General features: G+C 45.6%; 1 protein-coding gene across 3 annotated transcripts in view; it reads right to left on the reverse strand.

Annotated features, from left to right (window-relative positions):
* The window catches only part of CFAP54 (cilia and flagella associated protein 54), a 736,502-nt gene that overhangs the window by 498,848 nt on the left and 214,617 nt on the right, over nt 1–23,037 (reverse strand). For all 3 annotated transcript variants that reach the window (XM_063927747.1, XM_063927746.1, XM_063927748.1), the window contains exons 27-29: nt 22,767–22,889; nt 8,654–8,788; nt 2,176–2,281 (exon numbers count right to left, since the gene is read on the reverse strand). In XM_063927747.1, coding sequence (XP_063783817.1) covers nt 2,176–2,281; nt 8,654–8,788; nt 22,767–22,889 — 364 coding nt within the window. The remainder of the gene's footprint in view (nt 1–2,175; nt 2,282–8,653; nt 8,789–22,766; nt 22,890–23,037) is intronic.

Here is a 23,037-nt window from a genome sequence, read left to right on the forward strand (position 1 = left end):
AGCACATCTTTATTTTCTTTAGCCAGGCCAATATCAGCATTACATTGCCAGTAATAAATTCAACCTGGCTCATTTTACATTTTTTTTAGATATGTGCCGCATACAGCAGCATAAAATCTTGCAGCCTCAATCTTTTATACAGATGCATAAAAACACCTTCTTCATTATAATATACTTGAGACAGTAGAATATCTTTTACTTAAAATAAAGATCTTTTTGGTCTTGCAACTCACCTGTGAAGTCAGCAACCAAACCATGTGTAGGGTGGCTAATACCAATACCAATATCAAAACCATGGTACAATGGAGTTCATAATGCAAGGTAATAGCATAACTATAGTTTACTAATAAATATACATTTCAATGCACCCTGGATTGAAGCGTTAATAGACGGACTGAGGAGTTAATACACAGACTCTTAATAATATGTGGGGGAGATGTCTGAAAGCTTGGAGAGAGATAAAGAGGAGAAAAATAAAGAGGAGAAAGATAAAAGGGCTTGATTCCGATGTGGATGCTGTTAGCATCGCTGCTGCATCCTTGCACGGCCAGCTGAGTAACCAGCAGGTGTCATCAGTAAGCTAAACTACCACCAGGTTACGCAGACTAGCTGCCGCAGCTATTTTTATTCAAAAGTTATATGCCCTCATTTGATGATAGCCAATTTAATAGAATAATAATAAAAAGCCACTGTGATATTTTTTAATTTTTATTATGTATACATATTTACTATGTGGGACAGCTTACATAGGCAGTATGTAGCAAATGGTACAGTACAGTGGAAATATTTTGCAGTCACTGTTACTTTTTGGGCTGATGTTACCAACACAAGCATCCAAGTACCGCCCCCTAACAAGTGCCGCCCCTAGACACGTGCCTCATATGCCTAATGGGAAATTTGCCACTGGCAACACGCCCCCATTTTCAGTAATACTGTCTGGTACCATTCTGTCCCTACCCCCAAATACCAACAACCTGTTAATCAGACTGCGACTGTCGAGCACTGCACAGAACGAGTCCTGTACATGCGCAAATCACCAAACATTGGAATAGTGCGACAGGTTTATGTACTAATTAGAATAAGGCCCAAAGTACCAACTAATCAGCTCTTGTCATTTGAAACACACCTTATAAAATAGCAGTTTGACGCTGATTGGTTGGTACTTTATCTCTCTCCAAAGTTTGATACCTCTAGCTCTCAGTATTTTTTCTGAATGAAAGGCACAGATTTGTCTAGTCCAATAGAAACCAGATTGTTAGTTCTTCATAAATGTTGAGGTTTTTAGATGGAAACAGACTACAGTTTTAATTTCCATATACTTTATAATTAAGCTTGAATGAATGACTAAGATAATATATATACTAGTTGCAAATGCAGTATATCTGTAACAGGTGCCTATACCAGATAATCCAGGTTCTTCAATAACCTGTAAATGATATGAGAAATGTGGCAAATGCCAATTGTTGGTTTCTGGCAGGGTCTTTAGTTTCAAGGTTCATACACACTGTGCGATATAACCTTACAACTTTGACTATATAGTCAAAATCGTAAGGAAAGTTAGTGCAAATCACACCATGTGTACACAGCATGTAATACCGATATGCGCTCCCATGGGGTCAGTATGGCAAGAAAAGCCATTCTTGACTATATTGTGTGCTATCTAGTACATAGTATAGTCAAAACTGCCACTCTCATTGTCAAAATCTCAAGTAAAGATAGTCAGTATCGCTGGTTCAGGGCTCCGGGGAGCTCAGGGGAAATCGCAGTCAAAATCGGAGATAGTCAATATCTCACTGTGTGTATGCACCTTCAGTTTATGACTGGCTATGAGTAAAACAAGCGATAAGCATTTTACACAAATAAAATGTAGAATCACCTTAAAGAAAGACCACATGTGCACCCTAAAAACACAACACTTAAGTTCACTTTCTTTTGTATATGTTAGTGCATATAAGACCAATAACTACACTTTGCATGATTATAACAATTACAATGATCAGAGAACTATATATTAGCCCTTTCAATCAAGTGTAAATCTTGGATTAATCTACAATAGATCAAAAACAGATGTTATTAGTTAAAATCATGTTGCTGAAACCAAAGCTCAATTCCAGTTACAGGGTTTATATTTCATATTTATGTTTCTAGAGCACAATAAAAAAAAAAGATACTTACATGGTTTTGTCAATTTTAGTAGATTATATTCCAGCACGGTAAGATGTTCATTAACTTTTTCATCAACGGAGGTTTTCTTATTTTGATACTTTTTGGAAACATACACCTTTAAAAATAATGATTCAAGCAAACAATTTGAGGAATTTAGTAAGAAAGAAGTGCGTTTTGTAGAGATACAAAAATGCTGCTGTCAATCATTATATCTATAACTGCAGCTAAATATTAACAAAAGGTGTAAATATAAAGACAGGTGGAGCCACTAATCTCTAGCACTGAGCATCTAGATGTAAGTACAATTTAGTTACAGTGCATGCAGTCATATCAGAAAGATCCAGTTGCTTTGCACTTACAGTAGGCCAAACAAGCAGATCTTATAGGGCTTAAGGGGGGTACACACGGAGAGATCCGTACTTAAAATCTAAGCAATCTTGCTAGATTGCTTAGATTTTAAGCACGGATCTGCCGTGTGTATGCCCTCCAGCGATAGCGATGCGCGGCCCCGCGCATCGCTATCGCCGATGCTAGATTGAGCTGCATGCAGGCTCAATCTAGCGGGTCGCTCACTTCACCGTTGTGTGAAGTGAGCGGCCCCCCCGTCGGCTTTCCCCCTCGCTCAGCACATCGCGCTGTGCTGAGCGGGGTGAGAGATGTGTGCTGAGCGGTCTGTGTTAAGATCGCTCAGCACACATCTCTCCCGTGAGTACCCCCCTTTAGTGCTTGCAGATCACTGTCATTTTCTGACTTATTTTCCACCATTCCTGATCAACATCTGAATAACTTCAGATCAGACTCTGGAGGGATCAACAACGTTTCTGGACATTGTCCAATCAAGTCTATGATCACTCTATTGGTAATGGGCATCATGAAACACAATGTGTAAGATATAATGCAATAAAACCTAAATAATTACAGATCTGGAGGGAGGTGTTTCAGCTTTGGAAAGAGATAAAGTGGAAAAAGATAAAATACTAACCAATTAGCTTCTGACATTGTATAGGCTCTGTTTAAAAAATGTCAGGAGATGATTGGTTGGTACCTTATCTCTCTTCACTTTATCTCTCTCCAAACTTTGATACACCCCCCTTTCCTTCCAAATCATTTTAGGTTTACAACAAACATATATACATTTATGCCTAGCTGTCTTGTTTGGTTCTATTATTAAAATCAATTTTCAGCACTTAACTGGTGGTCCCTTATATTTACCTAACATCATTTTATTTTTAAGAACCCTTACACACTGCATTACCATGCATGCGCAAAGTGTGTCAAGGTCAAAACAGTATTTCATTTAGAAATGTTCTAATTTCATTTAGTAAATCTGTATCCGTACAAACATTTTAGTAAAAGTAGCAGGAAGTACATGCCAAGTAATTTAAGGGCGATCAGGAACGTGTCTGGAAAGACATTAACATATACTTAGCTTATTTGTGAACTATGTTTTGATTAGTTAAATGAGTTAAAAGCTAACTCTACTTTTTGATTTTACGAACAGAATTGCTAATAAATTCTGGGCCAGCAACTGGACTCCTAAAGAAAGGAGAAAATGTGCTATTGACAAAACTTAGAAACAGGGTTGGACTGGCCCAGAGGGGTACAAGGGTAACCCCCGGTGGGCCCTACTGCTTGGGGCTCCACCCCCTGCTCTAAGGATCAGGTTCCAGACTGTGCACTTGAGTTTTGCATTATACATATGTTACATTATACTACACATGACTATATTTTTTTCTACAGTGCATTGCTGTTATTAATCTGGTACATTATTATGCATGTGCTAGCAGTATTTACTATATATATTTATTAAGAGGCCCAGACCGTGCACTTGCTAATGGTTAGACAAGCCTCTAAGCATGGGCCCCTACTACTGCATACCCCAGGTGGGCCCTTCATGCCCTAGTCCGATACTGCTTAGCTAAATAGTGTTTGTGGTCTATACAGTCAATTGAATTGAAACTTAAATTGCGAGCACTTTGTTACTCAGTCACACTGTCCTTTATTACGATTGAAGATGCTTATATACCCGGGATTCAAACCAATTGCCTGTGGCATTGCAGCCAGACAATCTATTCATTGAGCTATTTGTCCCTACATAGAAAGCTAGAGAATTCTAACTATTTAAAGCTTACTTTGTATTTTTTGGTTTTTTTTTTAATTATCAGCATTGCAGCTGAGCAAATCTTTGTAGTGTGCGGTTGCAGGGGATTGAATGTGTGGCTGCACACTACATAGATTTGCTCAATTGCAATGCTCATAATTTTATGCAGAATAGCTCAATGAGTAGGGCGTTTGACTGGAATACAGCAGGTTATATGTTTCAATCCTGGGTATGGCAGTATATTGAAATGCTATTTAATAAAGTGTATTGTAACTGAATAACAATGAGCTCTCAAGTTAAGTTAATGAATGTGGTGTAAAAAGGATTTGTGTCCAAATCCATTTTCATGCAGTGTCCTATAAATGCATGTGTATAACGTATAAAAATGGGGTGGGGGGCACCAATTCTCTTTCTGGCAAAGGGCACCAAAAAAGTCTAGTTACAGCTTTGACTTCACAGTTTAACACTGGTGACTAAAAGAAAAATGTAACCATGAGGTAAGTTGGTCAGCAGACATGGAAACCACTGGTGGAAAACACTAAGGGGGTAATTCCAAGTTGATTGCAGCAGGAAATTTTTTAGCAGTTGGGCAAAACCATGTGCCCTGCAGGGGGGCAGATATAACATGTGCAGAGAGAGTTAGATTTGGGTGTGGTGAGTTCAATCTGCAATCTAAATTGCAGTGCAAAAATAAAGCAGCCAGTATTTACCCTGCACAGAAACAAAATAACCCACCCAAATATAACTCTCTCTGCACATGTTATATCTGCCCCCCTGCAGTGCACATGGTTTTGCCCAACTGCTAAAAAATATCCTGCTGCGATCAACTTGGAATTACCCGCTAAGGTGTATTCAATTCTGAGCAATGACACCAGGATATCTGGCTGTGCACATTACAGTGTATTACAGGACAAAACCTCTCATTTTCCTGTGCACGTTTATGGGGTGCAAGGGAAAGTTACTAAAATGACAGTATCGCAAAGTGCTTTGCCTACCAGTTTCAGAGGAACTTCATAGCCATCAGGCTGAATTGAAGCCTGAAAGTATTTAAATCAGAGGCCGTCATAATGCCCTTTTGAAAGTAGTAGACAATGGTGCAGATGTATTAAGGCTGGAGAAGTGATAAAGCAGTGATAAGTGCAAGGTAATAATGCACCAGTCAATTTACATATTGCAGCTGATTGGCTGGTGCGTTATCACCTTGCACTTATCACTTCTCCAGGCATAATACATCTGCCCCAATGAGCTGTCATCACAATCAGGGCACATTTACAACCAGCACTATCCTTGGCACAAGAGATCCACCTAAAATCAGACAGATCTCTGCGTACACTCACCTCTGAATACACTCTCACAACACACCCTCAGAACAAGTAGCCTCAGTGTTTCAGGAGAGAAATGTGCTGATATTTTGGGAGTCACTGAATGCGTAAGTAATGGTGCAGCTGTATGTTTCAGGCAGTGTCGAGCGGGTTCGGTTTCTCTGAATCCGAACCCGCCAGAACTTCATGTTTTTTTTCACGGGTCCGAGCGACTCGGATCTTCCCGCCTTGCTCGGTTAACCCGAGCGCGCCCGAACGTCATCATGACGCTGTCGGATTCTCGCGAGGCTCGGATTCTATCGCGAGACTCGGATTCTATATAAGGAGCCGCGCGTCGCCGCCATTTTCACACGTGCATTGAGATTGATAGGGAGAGGACGTGGCTGGCGTCCTCTCCGTTTAGACACTTGATTTACTAATTTTGGGGAGCATTAGGAGTACTCAGTAGTGTACAGTGCAGAGTTTTGCTGATAGTGACCAGTGACCACCACTTTTATTTATAATCCGTTCTCTGCCTGAAAAAAGCGATACACAGCACACAGTGACTCAGTCACATACATACCATATCTGTGTGCACTGCTCAGGCTCAGGCCAGTGTGCTGCATCATCTATATATATTATATATCTGTCTGACTGCTCAGCTCACACAGCTTATAATTGTGGGGGAGACTGGGGAGCACTACTGCAGTGCCAGTTATAGGTTATAGCAGGAGCCAGGAGTACATAATATTATATTAAAATTAAACAGTGCACACTTTTGCTGCAGGAGTGCCACTGCCAGTGTGACTAGTGACCAGTGACCTGACCACCAGTATATAATATTAGTAGTATACTATCTCTTTATCAACCAGTCTATATTAGCAGCAGACACAGTACAGTGCGGTAGTTCACGGCTGTGGCTACCTCTGTGTCGGCACTCGGCAGCCCGTCCATAATTGTATATACCAGTGACCTAACCGTGGTTTTTTTTTCTTTCTTTATACATACATACTAGTTACGAGTATACTATCTCTTTATCAACCAGTCTATATATTAGCAGCAGACACAGTACAGTGCGGTAGTTCACGGCTGTGGCTACCTCTGTGTCGGCACTCGGCAGCCCGTCCATAATTGTATATACCAGTGACCTAACCGTGGTTTTTTTTTCTTTCTTTATACATACATACTAGTTACGAGTATACTATCTCTTTATCAACCAGTCTATATATTAGCAGCAGACACAGTACAGTGCGGTAGTTCACGGCTGTGGCTACCTCTGTGTCGGCACTCGGCAGCCCGTCCATAATTGTATATACCACCTAACCGTGGTTTTTTTTTCTTTCTTTATACATACATACTAGTTACGAGTATACTATCTCTTTATCAACCAGTCTATATATTAGCAGCAGACACAGTACAGTGCGGTAGTTCACGGCTGTGGCTACCTCTGTGTCGGCACTCGGCAGCCCGTCCATAATTGTATACTAGTATCCAATCCATCCATCTCCATTGTTTACCTGAGGTGCCTTTTAGTTGTGCCTATTAAAATATGGAGAACAAAAATGTTGAGGTTCCAAAATTAGGGAAAGATCAAGATCCACTTCCACCTCGTGCTGAAGCTGCTGCCACTAGTCATGGCCGAGACGATGAAATGCCAGCAACGTCGTCTGCCAAGGCCGATGCCCAATGTCATAGTACAGAGCATGTCAAATCCAAAACACCAAATATCAGTAAAAAGCCTCTTTTTTTCTTTGCGTCATGTGCTGTTTGGGGAGGGTTTTTTGGAAGGGACATCCTGCGTGACACTGCAGTGCCACTCCTAGATGGGCCCGGTGTTTGTGTCGGCCACTAGGGTCGCTAATCTTACTCACACAGCTACCTCATTGCGCCTCTTTTTTTCTTTGCGTCATGTGCTGTTTGGGGAGGGTTTTTTGGAGGGGCCATCCTGCGTGACACTGCAGTGCCACTCCTAGATGGGCCCGGTGTTTGTGTCGGCCACTAGGGTCGCTAATCTTACTCACACAGCTACCTCATTGCGCCTCTTTATTTCTTTGCGTCATGTGCTGTTTGGGGAGGGTTTTTTGGAAGGGCCATCCTGCGTGACACTGCAGTGCCACTCCTAGATGGGCCCGGTGTTTGTGTCGGCCACTAGGGTCGCTAATCTTACTCACACAGCTACCTCATTGCGCCTCTTTTTTTCTTTGCGTCATGTGCTGTTTGGGGAGGGTTTTTTGGAAGGGCCATCCTGCGTGACACTGCAGTGCCACTCCTAGATGGGCCCGGTGTTTGTGTCGGCCACTAGGGTCGCTAATCTTACTCACACAGCTACCTCACTGCGCCTCTTTTTTTCTTTGCGTCATGTGCTGTTTGGGGAGGGTTTTTTGGAAGGGACATCCTGCGTGACACTGCAGTGCCACTCCTAGATGGGCCCGGTGTTTGTGTCGGCCACTAGGGTCGCTTATCTTACTCACACAGCGACCTCAGTGCAAATTTTAGGACTAAAAATAATATTGTGAGGTGTGAGGTATTCAGAATAGACTGAAAATGAGTGTAAATTATGGTTTTTGAGGTTAATAATACTTTGGGATCAAAATGACCCCCAAATTCTATGATTTAAGCTGTTTTTTAGTGTTTTTGGAAAAAAACACCCGAATCCAAAACACACCCGAATCCGACAAAAATAATCCGGTGAGGTTTTGCCAAAACGCGTTCGAACCCAAAACACGGCCGCGGAACCGAACCCAAAACCAAAACACAAAACCCGAAAAATTTCAGGCGCTCATCTCTAGTGTCGTGATGTAAGGAGGAGAGACCAGCGGGAAGTCACAAAGACAGTGATAAATCTTAGAAGAAGCAGTTTGCCCAGCAGCTCAGAGTGAGTGATATGGGGCTCATGTAAAGCTGATGTAGGAAGATTAGAATGTCAGATGAATCTTTACGTTACATAAAGTTTATGCATCAAACTGTTTCAGGACAGTGTCAGTCCAACATCTCAAATAAACAAGACAATGCTTTGCGCATTAAGTATAGAAATTGATATTTCTTCACGTTTTGAACAGGCTGAAAACAAATATAACACCTATACCTTATCTTTATTGTTGGCATTGAATGCTTTTACTGTGTCATCATGCCAAGATGTATTCTCTGTCAAATCAAGTAACTTTTTTCCAGTTTCTATTATAGATATTGCACCTTCATATTCTTCCCATGAGCGGAGAACCTACAGAGACAAAGTAAAGATAAAAATTAAATAAAGGAAAAAACCCAGTATATACTGTACATAAAGTAAGATACAATGTACAAACAGAAATTGCGCATATACTGTAGCTTTTTTATGTATGTTAAGGTGGGTACACCGGGCTGGGGCGGTCGGCGGCAGTGCATACATACTGAACGACATGATGACCATATCGCTCAGTGACGTCACGCTGCGGCCGGGCTGTGCAGGCGGCCCCTGGACAACAGTCCAAATTGAGCTGCATGCACGGCCGACAGCGAGAGTAAACAACATCACTCAGGAAAGGTGAAAATGAGCAACCTCATTTACTTTATTAGCAAGTGTGTATGCACCTTAAGAATTGCATTAACTAAGAGATATAAACAAACATAAGTAAACTAAACAGGTACCTTACAGTTCACCATTACACTATGTCAGACTTGGCTGATTACTGTATTAATAAATACTGAGACTGTGGCTCCTATCACAATGCAGTACATATACAGTGATCCAGTTTCCCCCCAGAGTAGGGTGGATTGTTTTAAGAACAGTCACTTCTCATGCATGTAGCCTGCACCATAAGTTATCCAGATGGATCCCTAACTACTGTAAATGCGCACAACAATCATTTCACTATGGAAAGCAATCAAAGAGACTAAACACTGAATTGTGCCTCCTATTATTAGATGTTGTTTATACAATATTCTGTATAAGTCTTTAATGCAACACCATTCCCAAATGTTTTCTTACACTGTAGCACTTTCCTAACAATCTAACTGTGCATCACTGAACTGTCATAGTAATTGAAACACTGTTTATAGTGCTCCCTCCTTTATACATTTCTAAAAAAAATAAGAATTTACTTACCGATAATTCTATTTCTCGTAGTCCGTAGTGGATGCTGGGGACTCCGTCAGGACCATGGGGGATAGCGGCTCCGCAGGAGACTGGGCACAAAAGTAAAGCTTTAGAACTACCTGGTGTGCACTGGCTCCTCCCCATATGACCCTCCTCCAAGCCTCAGTTAGGATACTGTGCCCGGACGAGCGTACACAATAAGGAAGGATTTTGAATCCCGGGTAAGACTCATACCAGCCACACCAATCACACCGTACAACTCGTGATCTAAACCCAGTTAACAGCATGATAACAGAGGAGCCTCTAGAAAAGATGGCTCACTACAGCAATAACCCGATTTTTTGGTAACAATAACTATGTACCAGTATTGCAGACAATCCGCACTTGGGATGGGCGCCCAGCATCCACTACGGACTACGAGAAATAGAATTATCGGTAAGTAAATTCTTATTTTCTCTAACGTCCTAAGTGGATGCTGGGGACTCCGTAAGGACCATGGGGATTATACCAAAGCTCCCAAACGGGCGGGAGAGTGCGGATGACTCTGCAGCACCAAATGAGAGAACTCCAGGTCCTCCTCAGCCAGGGTATCAATTTTGTAGAATTTTACAAACGTATTTGCTCCTGACCAAGTAGCTGCTCGGCAAAGTTGTAAAGCCGAGACCCCTCGGGCAGCCGCCCAAGATGAGCCCATCTTCCTTGTGGAGTGGGCATTTACAGATTTTTGGCTGTGGCAGGCCTGCCACAGAATGTGCAAGCTGAATTGTACTACAAATCCAACGAGCAATAGTCTGCTTAGAAGCAGGAGCACCCAGCTTGTTGGGTGCATACAGGATAAACAGCGAGTCAGATTTTCTGACTCCAGCCGTCCTGGAAACATATATTTTCAGGGCCCTGATAACGTCTAGCAACTTGGAGTCCTCCAAGTCCCTAGTAGCCGCAGGCACCACAATAGGTTGGTTCAGGTGAAACGCTGAAACCACCTTAGGGAGAAACTGAGGACGAGTCCTCAATTCCGCCCTGTCCGAATGGAAAATCAGATAAGGGCTTTTACAGGATAAAGCCGCCAATTCTGACACGCGCCTGGCCCAGGCCAGGGCCAACAGCATGACCACTTTCCATGTGAGATATTTTAACTCCACAGATTTAAGTGGTTCAAACCAATGTGACTTTTGAAACCCAAAAACTACATTGAGATCTCAAGGTGCCACTGGAGGCACAGAAGGAGGCTGTATATGCAGTACCCCTTTTACAACGTCTGAACTTCAGGGACTGAAGCTAGTTCTTTTTGGAAGAAGATTGACAGGGCCGAAATTTGAACCTTAATGGACCCCAATTTCAGGCCCATAGACACTCCTGTTTGCAGGAAATGTAGGAATCGACCCAGTTGAATTTCCTCCGTCGGGCCTTACTGGCCTCGCACCACGCAACATATTTTCGCCAAATGCGGTGATAATGTTTTGCGGTTACATCCTTCCTGGCTTTGATCAGGATAGGGATGACTTCATCCGGAATGCCTTTTTTCCTTCAGGATCCGGCGTTCAACCGCCATGCCGTCAAACGCAGCCGCGGTAAGTCTTGGAACAGACAGGGTCCTTGCTGGAGCAGGTCCCTTCTTAGAAGTAGAGGCCACGGATCCTCCGTGAGCATCTCTTGAAGTTCCGGTTACCAAGTCCTTCTTGGCCAATCCGGAGCCACGAATATAGTGCTTACTCCTCTCCATCTTATCAATCTCAGTACCTTGGGTATGAGAGGCAGATGAGGGAACACATACACTGACTGGTACACCCACGGTGTTACCAGAGCGTCTACAGCTATTGCCTGAGGGTCCCTTGACCTGGCGCAATACCTGTCGAGTTTTTTCCCAACGGTTTATAATCATGTGGAAGACTTCTGGGTGAAGTCCCCACTCTCCCGGGTGGAGGTCGTGTCCCGGAATTGCTGACAGTGCTATCACATGATTTTCCGCCCAGCGAAGAATCCTTGCAGCTTCTGCCATTGCCCTCCTGCTTCTTGTGCCACCCTGTCTGTTTACGTGGGTGACTGCCGTGATGTTGTCCGACTGGATCAACACCGGCTGACCTTGAAGCAGAGGTCTTGCTAAGCTTAGAGCATTGTAAATGGCCCGTAGCTTCAGGATATTTATGTGAAGTGATGTCTCCAGGCTTGACCATAAGCCCTGGAAATTCCTTCCCTGTGTGACTGCTCCCCAGCCTCGCAGGCTGGCATCTGTGGTCACCAGGACCCAGTCCTGAATGCCGAATCTGCGGCCCTCTAGAAGATGAGCACTCTGCAACCAACACAGGAGGGACACCCTTGTGACAGGGTTATCCGCTGATGCATCTGAAGATGCGACCCGGACCATTTGTCCAGCAGGTCCCACTGGAAAGTTCTTGCGTGGAATCTGCCGAATGGGATTGCTTCGTAGGAAGCCACCATTTTACCCAGAACCCTTGTGCATTGATGCACTGAGACTTGGCTCGGTTTTAGGAGGTTCCTGACTAGCTCGGATAACTCCCTGGCTTTCTCCTCCGGGAGAAACACCTTTTTCTGGACTGTGTCCAGGATCATCCCTAGGAACAGAAGACGAGTCGTCGGAACCAGCTGCGATTTTGGAATATTGAGAATCCAATCGTGCTGCCGCAACACTACCTGAGATAGTGCTACACCGACCTCCAACTGTTCCCTGGATCTTACCCTTATCAGGGAATCGTCCAAGTAAGGGATAACTAAAATTCCCTTCCTTCGAAGGAATATCATCATTTCGGCCATTACCTTGGTAAAGACCCGGGGTGCCGTGGACCATCCATACGGCAGCGTCTGAACTGATAGTGACAGTTCTGTACCATAAACCTGAGGTACCCTTGGTGAGAAGGGTAAATTTGGACATGAAGGTAAGCATCCTCGATGTCCCGAGACATCATGTAGTCCCCTTCTTCCAGGTTCGCAATCACTGCTCTGAGTGACTCAATCTTGAATTTGAACCTCTGTATGTAAGTGTTCAAAGATTTTAGATTTAGAATCGGTCTCACTGAGCCGTCCGGCTTCGGTACCACAACAGTGTGGAATAATACCCCGTTCCCTGTTGCAGGAGGGGTACCTTGATTATCACCTGCTGGGAATACAGCTTGTGAATGGCTTCCAAAACTGTCTCCCTGTCAGAAGGAGACATCGGTAAAGCCGACTTTAGGAAACGGCGAGGGGGAGACGTCTCGAATTCCAATTTGTACCCCTGAGATATCACTGAAGGATCCAGGGGTCTACTTGCGAGTGAGCCCACTGCGCGCTGAAATTCATTGAGACGGGCCCCCCACCGTGCCTGATTCTGCTTGTAAAGCCCCAGCGTCATACTGAGGGCTTGGCAGAGGCGGGAAAGGGTTTCTGTTCCTGGGAACTGGCTGATTTCTGCAGCCTTTTTCCTCTCCCTCTGTCACGGGGCAGAAATGAGGAACCTTTTGCCCGCTTGTCCACGAAAAGACTGCGCCTGATAATACGGCGTCTTCTCATGTTGCTTCCAAATGCCGTTTGGAATCCGCATCACCTGACCACTGTCGTGTCCATAACCCTCTACTGGTAGAAATGGACAACACACTTAGACTTGATGCCAGTCGGCAAATATTCCGCTGTGCATCACGCATATATAGAAATGCATCTTTTAAATGCTCTATAGGCAAAAATATACTGTCCCTATCTAGGGTATCAATATTTTCAGTCAGGGAATCCGACCACGCCAACCCAGTACTGCACATCCAGGCTGAGGCGATTGCTGGTCGCAGTATAACACCAGTATGTGTGTAAATACATTTTAGGATACCCTCCTGCTTTCTATCAGCAGGATCCTTAAGGGCGGCCATCTCAGGAGAGGGTAGAGCCCTTACAAGCGTGTGAGCGCTTTATCCACCCTAGGGGGTGTTTCCCAACGCACCCTAACCTCTGGCGGGAAAGGATATAATGCCAATAACATTTTAGAAATTATCAGTTGTTATCGGGGGAAACCCACGCATCATCACACACCTCATTTAATTTCTCAGATTCAGGAAAACTACAGGTAGTTTTTCCTCACCGAACATAATACCCCTTTTTGGTGGTACTCGTATTATCAGAAATGTGTAAAACATTTTTCATTGCCTCCATCATGTAACGTGTGGCCCTACTGGAAGTCACATTTGTCTCTTCACCGTCGACACTGGAGTCAGTATCCGTGTCGGCGTCTATATCTGCCATCTGAGGTAACGGGCAATTTAGAGCCCCTGACGGCCTATGAGACGTCTGGACAGGCACAAGCTGAGTAGCCGGCTGTCTCATGTCAACCACTGTCTTTTATACAGAGCTGACACTGTCACGTAATTCCTTCCAACAGTTCATCCACTCAGGTGTCGACCCCCTAGGGGGTGACATCACTATTACAGGCAATCTGCTCCGTCTCCACATCATTTTTCTCCTCATACATGTCGACACAAACGTACCGACATACAGCACACACACAGGGAATGCTCTGATAGAGGACAGGACCCCACTAGCCCTTTGGGGAGACAGAGGGAGAGTTTGCCAGCACACACCAGAGCGCTATATATATACAGGGATAACCTTATATAAGTGTTTTTCCCCTTATAGCTGCTGTATCTTTAATACTGCGCGTAATTAGTGCCCCCCCTCTCTTTTTTAACCCTTTCTGTAGTGTAGTGACTGCAGGGGAGAGTGTTAGGGTCTCCTGCCCTGTGCTGCCACGTCGTCATGGCAACCGGGAGACAAGTGCTAGTGGAGTAACCTGAGCGCAGCTGATACTCCGGTTCGGGTCTTTTGCTGTGCAGTGGTTATAGGCTCTGTGCACGGCAGGGGATCCGGTGCTGGTTTTTGTGCTCACAGTCTGTGAGGTCTGAGTGGGGCGTGGACAGCACCTGCTTTATAAGGCCTCTTCTCAGGGTAAGCAGATGCTGCTGAATCTTTGTTGGTTAGTCAGTTCATGAAAGTTAGCCAGTACTGTGTAGCTTTGTATTTGTTTGTTGCTTACTGCAAATAGGCCTGGGGATTTGGTATTACACTCTGCCAATCCAGACCTAGCAGTAAGACTGGAGTCAGTCGTTTAGCTTGCTGGGGTTCTGTTACTACTCTGTGAACTTAGCAAGTTTGCGGCTGTATTCTAAGACTTGCCTGTCTAATCCTGTCTCACTGTGCTAGGTGTCAGGGGTCAGTTTAGTGGCAGTAAGCTAAAACCTGTGCACTGCAAGTGAGAATTAGGATTGTGGAGATTCTCCTTGTGTCTATCATTCCATCTCTGACCAAGGAGTTTACTGCCACACCCGTTGGTAACCCTTTAGGGTTTTGCTGTTGCCCTTAGCAACAGCATTTTGGGTTCTCTACGTATTAAAACACAACATCTTGCTTTTCCATCTGAGCAGTTCTAATACAAGGGAGATACCCAGTTCCTTAGCCTCTGGGCTTCTCTGTTCACTTTGTGTGTATTTTGTTACCCTATCACCTTCTGTGTACATTATGTCATATCCCCCAGTTTGTCTGTGAGTCCATCTGTTTTGCATAACAGTTCAAACACCAGTACATTCCTGCAGACACTGGTGTGCATAACAGTTCTGACACCAGTACTTTCCTGCAGGCACTGGTGTGCATAACATATTCAGCAGCCTAATACTCCTGTTGAAATTTTGTGGGAATATGGAGCATACCCCTCAAAATACGTTGCAACAGGTGGTCGATCAGGTGCAGGTCCTGACTCGACAATTTAATGATTTGTCCATTAAAATGCACACCTCCCAGGCTGCTGGCGGAGCTCCCGCAACAGCAGCACCTGCAGGGGTTAAGGAGCCGAAAGTAAATCTCCCGGATCGTTTTTCTGGAGATCGCTCGCAGTTCTTTTGTTTCAAGGAGAGCTGCAAGCTATACTTCCGGCTTAGGCCTCAGTCTTCTGGGTCGGAGATTCAGCGGGTGGGCATAGTGATTTCCTTGCTACAAGGAGACCCACAGGTCTGGGCATATGGGTTGCAGCCTGACTGTCCGTCGCTTAAAAGTGTTGATGCTTTCTTTACGGCACTGGGCATGTTGTATGATGACCCTGACAAGACGGCCTCAGCCGAGGCTCAGATTTCGATCCTTAAGCAAGGGCGAAGGCCAGTTGAGGTTTACTGTACGGAGTTTCGGAGGTTGGCCCATGATACCCAGTGGAATGACCCAGCCCTGAGACACCAGTACCGAAGAGGTCTTTCTAACCAGATAAAGGACCAACTGGTACAATATCCCTTGCCTGATAGCTTGGATCAGCTCATGCAGTTATCCATCCGGGTGGATAGACGGCTGAGAGAGCGTAGGCTTGAAAGGGAGACTGAGATTTCCTTCCTTCCCAAGGGAACCTCAGACTCTGAGGAATTTTCTGAGGAGCCTATGCAGATTGGGGCTACCCGCCTCTCCTCGCGTGAGAAGACGCGGAGGAGACAGCAGGGGTTGTGTTTGTACTGTGGGAATAAAGATCATGTGGTAGTATCATGCCCAGAAAAGCCGGAAAACTTCAGGGCCTGAGGGTGATGGGAAATATCCTGTCAGGCCAGACGTCAGAATTTCCCAAGAAGACTTTTATCATTCCGGTGACCTTGAAGATCTTCGGTCAAACTGTCAAGACTGAGGCCTTTGTGGACAGTGGGGCCGACGGGGTTTTTATGGACCGCCAATTCGCCCTGAAACACTCTGTTCCCTTAGTACCCTTGGCATCGGAAATTGAGATTTGTGGGTTAAACGGGGAACCATTATCCCAAGGTAAAATTACCTCTTGCACTAGCCAGATTTCTTTGTTTATTGGAGCCACACACTCTGAAAAATTGTCCTTTTATGTGACTGTCTGTACTTTTGCCCCATTGGTGTTGGGGTTACCCTGGTTAAGGGCCCACAATCCTCAATTTGACTGGGTCTCTGGGGAGATTCTTAGTTGGGGTACTGATTGTTTCAGGAGTTGCTTGAGCCTTCCAGTCAGGCTCTCGCAGCTAAGTTTGCCAGGATTGCCAGGGTGTTATGCAGATTTTGCGGACGTGTTCTCCAAAAAAGTTGCAGAGGTACTACCTCCCCATCGCCCCTATGACTGTGCCATTGATTTGTTGCCAAATGCTTAGCTTCCCAAGAGCAGGTTGTACTCCCTGTCACGTCCTGAGACTCAGGCTATGGCAGAGTACATTCAGGAGAACTTGGCTAAGGGATATATCAGACCTTCACAGTCTCCAGTTGGGTCGGGGTTCTTCTTCGTGGGTAAAAAGGACGGTTCGTTGCGACCCTGCATCGACTTCAGGGAATTGAACCGTATCACGATTAAAAACTCATACCCACTGCCTCTCATTTCGGTCTTGTTTGACCAGCTTCGTACTGCCACCATTTTTTCTAAGATTGACCTACGCGGTGCGTACAATCTAATCCGAATAAGAGAGGGAGATGAATGGAAGACTGCCTTTAATACCCACTCAGGGCATTATGAATATTTGGTGATGCCTTTTGGGCTCTGTAATGCCCCGGCAGTCTTCCAGGATTTCATGAATGATGTGCTCAGGGAATATTTGGATAGATTCTTAGTTGTATACTTAGATGACATCCTAATCTTCTCCCATTCCCTGGAGGAACATCGGAAGCATGTACGCTTAGTCCTCCAGAAACTCAGAGACCACCGGCTTGGGGCGAAGCTGGAGAAGTGCGAATTTGAAGTTCAGCAAATCGCATTTCTAGGATATATTATCTCCCCAGAAGGTTTCCAAATGGAGGGTTCCAAGGTACAGGCAGTCCTGGATTGGGTGCAGCCCACTAGTTTGAAGGCGCTTCAGCGTTTCCTGGGCTTTGCGAATTTTTATAGACGATTTATCGCTGGATTTTCGTCTATAGTGGCGCCCTTGGTGGCACTCACTAAGAAAGGGGCGGATGTTGCTCACTGGTCTTGTGAGGCTAAAGCGGCTTTTGCCCGTCTCAAAAGGGCATTTGTTTCGGCCAAGGTGCTGCGACACCCAGATCCAGAGCGTCCTTTTGTGGTGGAGGTGGATGCCTCTGAGATGGGTATTGGGGCAGTGCTTTCTCAGATGGGAGTGTCTGATAATCGCCTTCATCCCTGTGCTTACTTTTCCCGTAAATTTTCGCCTGCCGAGATGAATTATGACGTGGGTAACCGGGAATTGTTGGCTATTAAGGATGCACTCGAGGAGTGGAGACACTGGCTTGAGGGGGCTAAGTTTGTGGTCTCAATTCTCACTGACCATAAGAATCTGGCATATTTAGAGTCAGCGAAGCGTCTCAATGCCAGGCAGGCACGATGGGCTTTGTTTTTTGCTCGCTTTAATTTTTTGATAACATATCGCCCTGGGTCAAAAAACATCAAGGCTGATGCGCTCTCGCGGAGTTTTGCTCCAATCCAGGAGACCACCGAGGAGCCGTTGCCCATTGTTTCCCCATCATGTATTAAAGTGGGCATTACCCAGGACCTCTTATCATTAGTCCTTAGAGCACAGGAGCAGGCTCCTCCAGACCTTCCGGTAGGTCTTTTGTTTGTGCCTCCTAGGTTAAGACAGCGAGTGTTCCTGGAATTCCATGCCAAGAAGTCGGCAGGTCACCCGGGTATTGCCAGAACTCGGGAGTTGCTATCTAGGGCGGTGTGGTGGCCCTCGGTGGCTAAGGATGTGGATCAGTGGGTTCGGGCATGTGACATCTGTGCCCGAAATAAGACTCCTAGAGGGGTTCCTGTTGGCCCATTACATCCACTCTCTATCCCATCTAAGCCATGGACCCACATTTCAATGGATTTTGTGGTGGACTTGCCCAAATCCTCGGGGATGACAGCCATCTGGGTTGTCGTTGACAGGTTTTCGAAGATGGCGCACTTCGTTCCACTGGTTGGGCTGCCATCAGCCAGACGCCTGTCTGAATTATTTATGCTGCATGTTGTGCGTCTCCACGGGTTGCCACTTGATGTGGTCTCTGACCGCGGATCCCAGTTTGTGGCCAAATTCTGGAGGGCATTTTGTTCCGATCTCCAGATTTCTGTCAGCTTGTCGTCAGGCTACCATCCGCAGTCTAATGAGCAGACTGAAAGGGTGAACCAGTCCTTGGAGCAGTTCCTCAGGTGTTATGTCTCCAAGTGTCAGACTGACTGGGTTGCTCATCTGTCCATGGCGGAGTTTGCCTATAACAACGCGGCTCACTCTGCTACAGGGATCTCTCCCTTCCTTTGTGTGTATGGGCATCATCCTAAGGCCAATTCTTTTGACCCCCTGGACTCCACGCCTGGTGGTTCCTCTGTGGTTTCGGTCCTTAGAGGTATTTGGCGGAAAGTGAAGAAAGCCCTTGTGTCTGTGTCATTAGTGACCAAAAGGGTTTTTGATAAGCGGAAAAGACCCTGCAGCTTCAAATTAGGAGACTTCGTCTGGTTGTCTACCAAGAATTTGAAGTTGAGACAGCCATCTCATAAGTTAGGGCCCCGGTTCATCGGCCCTTATAAGATCACCAGGGTTATCAATCCGGTGGCATTTCAGTTAGATCTGCCCCGTTCTTTGGGTATCAATAAAACATTTCATTGTTCCCTTTTAAAACGGGCAATTAGTAATCCTTCTTCCAGTGGAAGACCTTCCCCTCTTCTGATACGTGGCCAGAGGGAGTTTGTTGTTGAAAGGATTCTTGACTCCAAGGTGGTTCGGGGTCGGCTGTCATTTTTGGTGCACTGGAAGGGGTATGGCCCGGAGGAGCGGTCGTGGGTGCGCAGTTGTGATCTTCATGCCCCCAGACTGATACGCTCTTTCTTCTCGCAGTTCCCCGATAAACCCGGTGGTAGGGGTTCTTTGACCCCTCGTCAGAGGGGGGGTACTGTTAGGGTCTCCTGCCCTGTGCTGCCACGTCGTCATGGCAACCGGGAGACAAGTGCTAGTGGAGTAACCTGAGCGCAGCTGATACTCCGGTTCGGGTCTTTTGCTGTGCAGTGGTTATAGGCTCTGTGCACGGCAGGGGATCCGGTGCTGGTTTTTGTGCTCACAGTCTGTGAGGTCTGAGTGGGGCGTGGACAGCACCTGCTTTATAAGGCCTCTTCTCAGGGTAAGCAGATGCTGCTGAATCTTTGTTGGTTAGTCAGTTCATGAAAGTTAGCCAGTACTGTGTAGCTTTGTATTTGTTTGTTGCTTACTGCAAATAGGCCTGGGGATTTGGTATTACACTCTGCCAATCCAGACCTAGCAGTAAGACTGGAGTCAGTCGTTTAGCTTGCTGGGGTTCTGTTACTACTCTGTGAACTTAGCAAGTTTGCGGCTGTATTCTAAGACTTGCCTGTCTAATCCTGTCTCACTGTGCTAGGTGTCAGGGGTCAGTTTAGTGGCAGTAAGCTAAAACCTGTGCACTGCAAGTGAGAATTAGGATTGTGGAGATTCTCCTTGTGTCTATCATTCCATCTCTGACCAAGGAGTTTACTGCCACACCCGTTGGTAACCCTTTAGGGTTTTGCTGTTGCCCTTAGCAACAGCATTTTGGGTTCTCTACGTATTAAAACACAACATCTTGCTTTTCCATCTGAGCAGTTCTAATACAAGGGAGATACCCAGTTCCTTAGCCTCTGGGCTTCTCTGTTCACTTTGTGTGTATTTTGTTACCCTATCACCTTCTGTGTACATTATGTCATATCCCCCAGTTTGTCTGTGAGTCCATCTGTTTTGCATAACTGTTCAAACACCAGTACATTCCTGCAGACACTGGTGTGCATAACAGTTCTGACACCAGTACTTTCCTGCAGGCACTGGTGTGCATAACAGAGAGCCAGGGAGCTTCCCTCCAACGGAGCTGTGAGGGAAAATGGCGCCAGTGTGCTGAGGAGATAGGCTCCGCCCCCTTATCGGCGGCCTTATCTCCCGTTTTTCTATGTATTCTGGCAGGGGTTAAATGCATCCATATAGCCCAGGAGCTATATGTGATGCATTTTTTGCCATCCAAGGTGTTTTTATTGCATCTCGGGGCGCCCCCCCCCCCCCGCGCCCTGCACCCTCAGTGACCGGAGTGTGAAGTGTGCTGAGAGCAATGGCGCACAGCTGCAGTGCTGTGCGCTACCTTGTTGAAGACAGGACGTCTTCTGCCGCCGATTTTCCGGACCTCTTCTGTCTTCTGGCTCTGTAAGGGGGCCGGCGGCGCGGCTCTGGGACCCATCCATGGCTGGGCCTGTGATCGTCCCTCTGGAGCTAATGTCCAGTAGCCTAAGAAGCCCAATCCACTCTGCACGCAGGTGAGTTCGCTTCTTCTCCCCTTAGTCCCTCGATGCAGTGAGCCTGTTGCCAGCAGGTCTCACTGAAAATAAAAAACCTAAAACTAAACTTTTCACTAAGCAGCTCAGGAGAGCCACCTAGTGTGCACCCTTCTCGTTCGGGCACAAAATCTTAACTGAGGCTTGGAGGAGGGTCATAGGGGGAGGAGCCAGTGCACACCAGGTAGTTCTAAAGCTTTACTTTTGTGCCCAGTCTCCTGCGGAGCCGCTATCCCCCATGGTCCTTACGGAGTCCCCAGCATCCACTTAGGACGTTAGAGAAAATACCATTGCCATTAGGCCATGTCCTTTGAACTTACTTACCTATGGGCCTAATTCAGATCTGATCACAGCAGCAAATTTGTTAACTAATACCCCTTTTCCACTAGTTTTAAAAACACGGGTAAATGCGCGGGGGCGCGCATTTACCCGTGTTTTTCCTAATGGAAAAGGGTCCCCCTGCAAATTCCCGGATCAAGTGATCCGGGAATCCTACCCGGGCAGCTTGCCAGGTTGAACACGTGTTCATGTGATCTCCCAGCGCCGCCCCTGCCGCGTCAGCAGCAGCGTCACCAACCCGGCAATATGCCGGGATGGTGAGCGCTGTGGGAAAGGGGGCTGTAGCACGGGTCGCAGCCGTGTCAGGCTCCCGGCTCCGACCCGTGCTACAGATGGAAAAGGGGTATAATGGGCAAAACCATGTGCACTGCAGGTGGGGCAGATGTAACATGTGTGCGTTTCTGAGTAGCTCTGGACTTACTCAGCCATTGCGATCACTTCAGTCTTTTTGGTCCCGGAATTGACGTCAGACACCCGCCCTGCAAACGCTTGGACACGCCTGCGTTTTTCCAAACACTCCCTGAAAACGGTCAGTTGCCACCCACTAAAGCACTCTTCCTGTCAATCTCCTTGCGATCGGCTGTGCGAATGGATTCTTTGTTAAATCCATCGCCCAGTAATGATCCGCTTTGTACCCGTACGATGCGCCTGCGGTGCATACGCATGCGCAGTAGTAACCTGTTCGCTGCGCTGCGAAAAACGTCAGCGAGCGATCAACTCGGAATGACCCCCATAGTTTTACCCATTAGCTAAGAAATTTGCTACTGTGATCAGATCTGAATTGCCCCCATGTCCTCAGCACCTAAGCAATTAGAAATTAACGCAGCTTTGCATTTTTACAGAAAAATAAAAGATTTTCTTTAAATCAACATTAAATGTTAGTTTTTTTTGTAATGTAACCAGTCATATCCAGATCGCATTAGTCTTCCAATGTTATACAGTTAACATGGAAAAATGTATAACTAATAACTACATGATAGCACTGCTACAACAGCAGCACACAGACAGCGATGATCGGATCGCAGGCATGACGTGCGGGGGGGTGCCGGACATCAGGGGGTGCCTGTGCGCACCAGGCACCCCCCGTGCGCACGCCTATGACTATGATACAGTTAATTACATTGTAGCCTTTGAAGCTATAAGAGCGTCTGAACCTAAAAGAGTGAAGTTTGTCAATTACATACTTTCAGCTAAGCTTAGTGAGACACTATCCCATCATGCTTCTCTGTCTGTATATAACATGCATATTTATTTTTGTAATTATGGCTCCAGAGCTTTTCACAAGCTATGTTACAGCAAAAAAGATTATTTCTGTTATGAGACTTGAAACGAGTAGATGACTGAAGACACTAATCTGTTAATCATACATAATATTTATACAGTCCAAGGAAAATGTCATGGCTTGAAATGAGTGACAGGTTTAATTATTAGAAATACGTCAATAAAAGGATAAATATTTTGCTTTTAGTGTCATTCTAAATATATTTAATATGTACGTATTCTCCTTATTGCCATGTTTGGACGGATGTAAATAAGTACCTTGGCTATATAATAGACGATGCACGCTGTCATGTGCAGAACACCCTCTGTTACACCAGCCTGTTTTTTCTGCCAGGTGCTGCTGGGGATTTCTTGTAAAACTGCCAAGCATTTAATTAGGATCTGAAAACATGGGGAAAATGTGGATTACACATAATAACATTAACTACTTCTTTGTCAGAAATGAATGATTCATGATCATGTTTCAAAGTGGAAGCTGTCAGCAAGTGTAAGGTTAAAAGAAAGAATTGTGGCACTGTGAATCACGTCG

Source organism: Pseudophryne corroboree, chromosome 6 (assembly GCF_028390025.1).
Source record: "Pseudophryne corroboree isolate aPseCor3 chromosome 6, aPseCor3.hap2, whole genome shotgun sequence".
In the NCBI taxonomy this organism is placed as follows: domain Eukaryota; kingdom Metazoa; phylum Chordata; class Amphibia; order Anura; family Myobatrachidae; genus Pseudophryne; species Pseudophryne corroboree.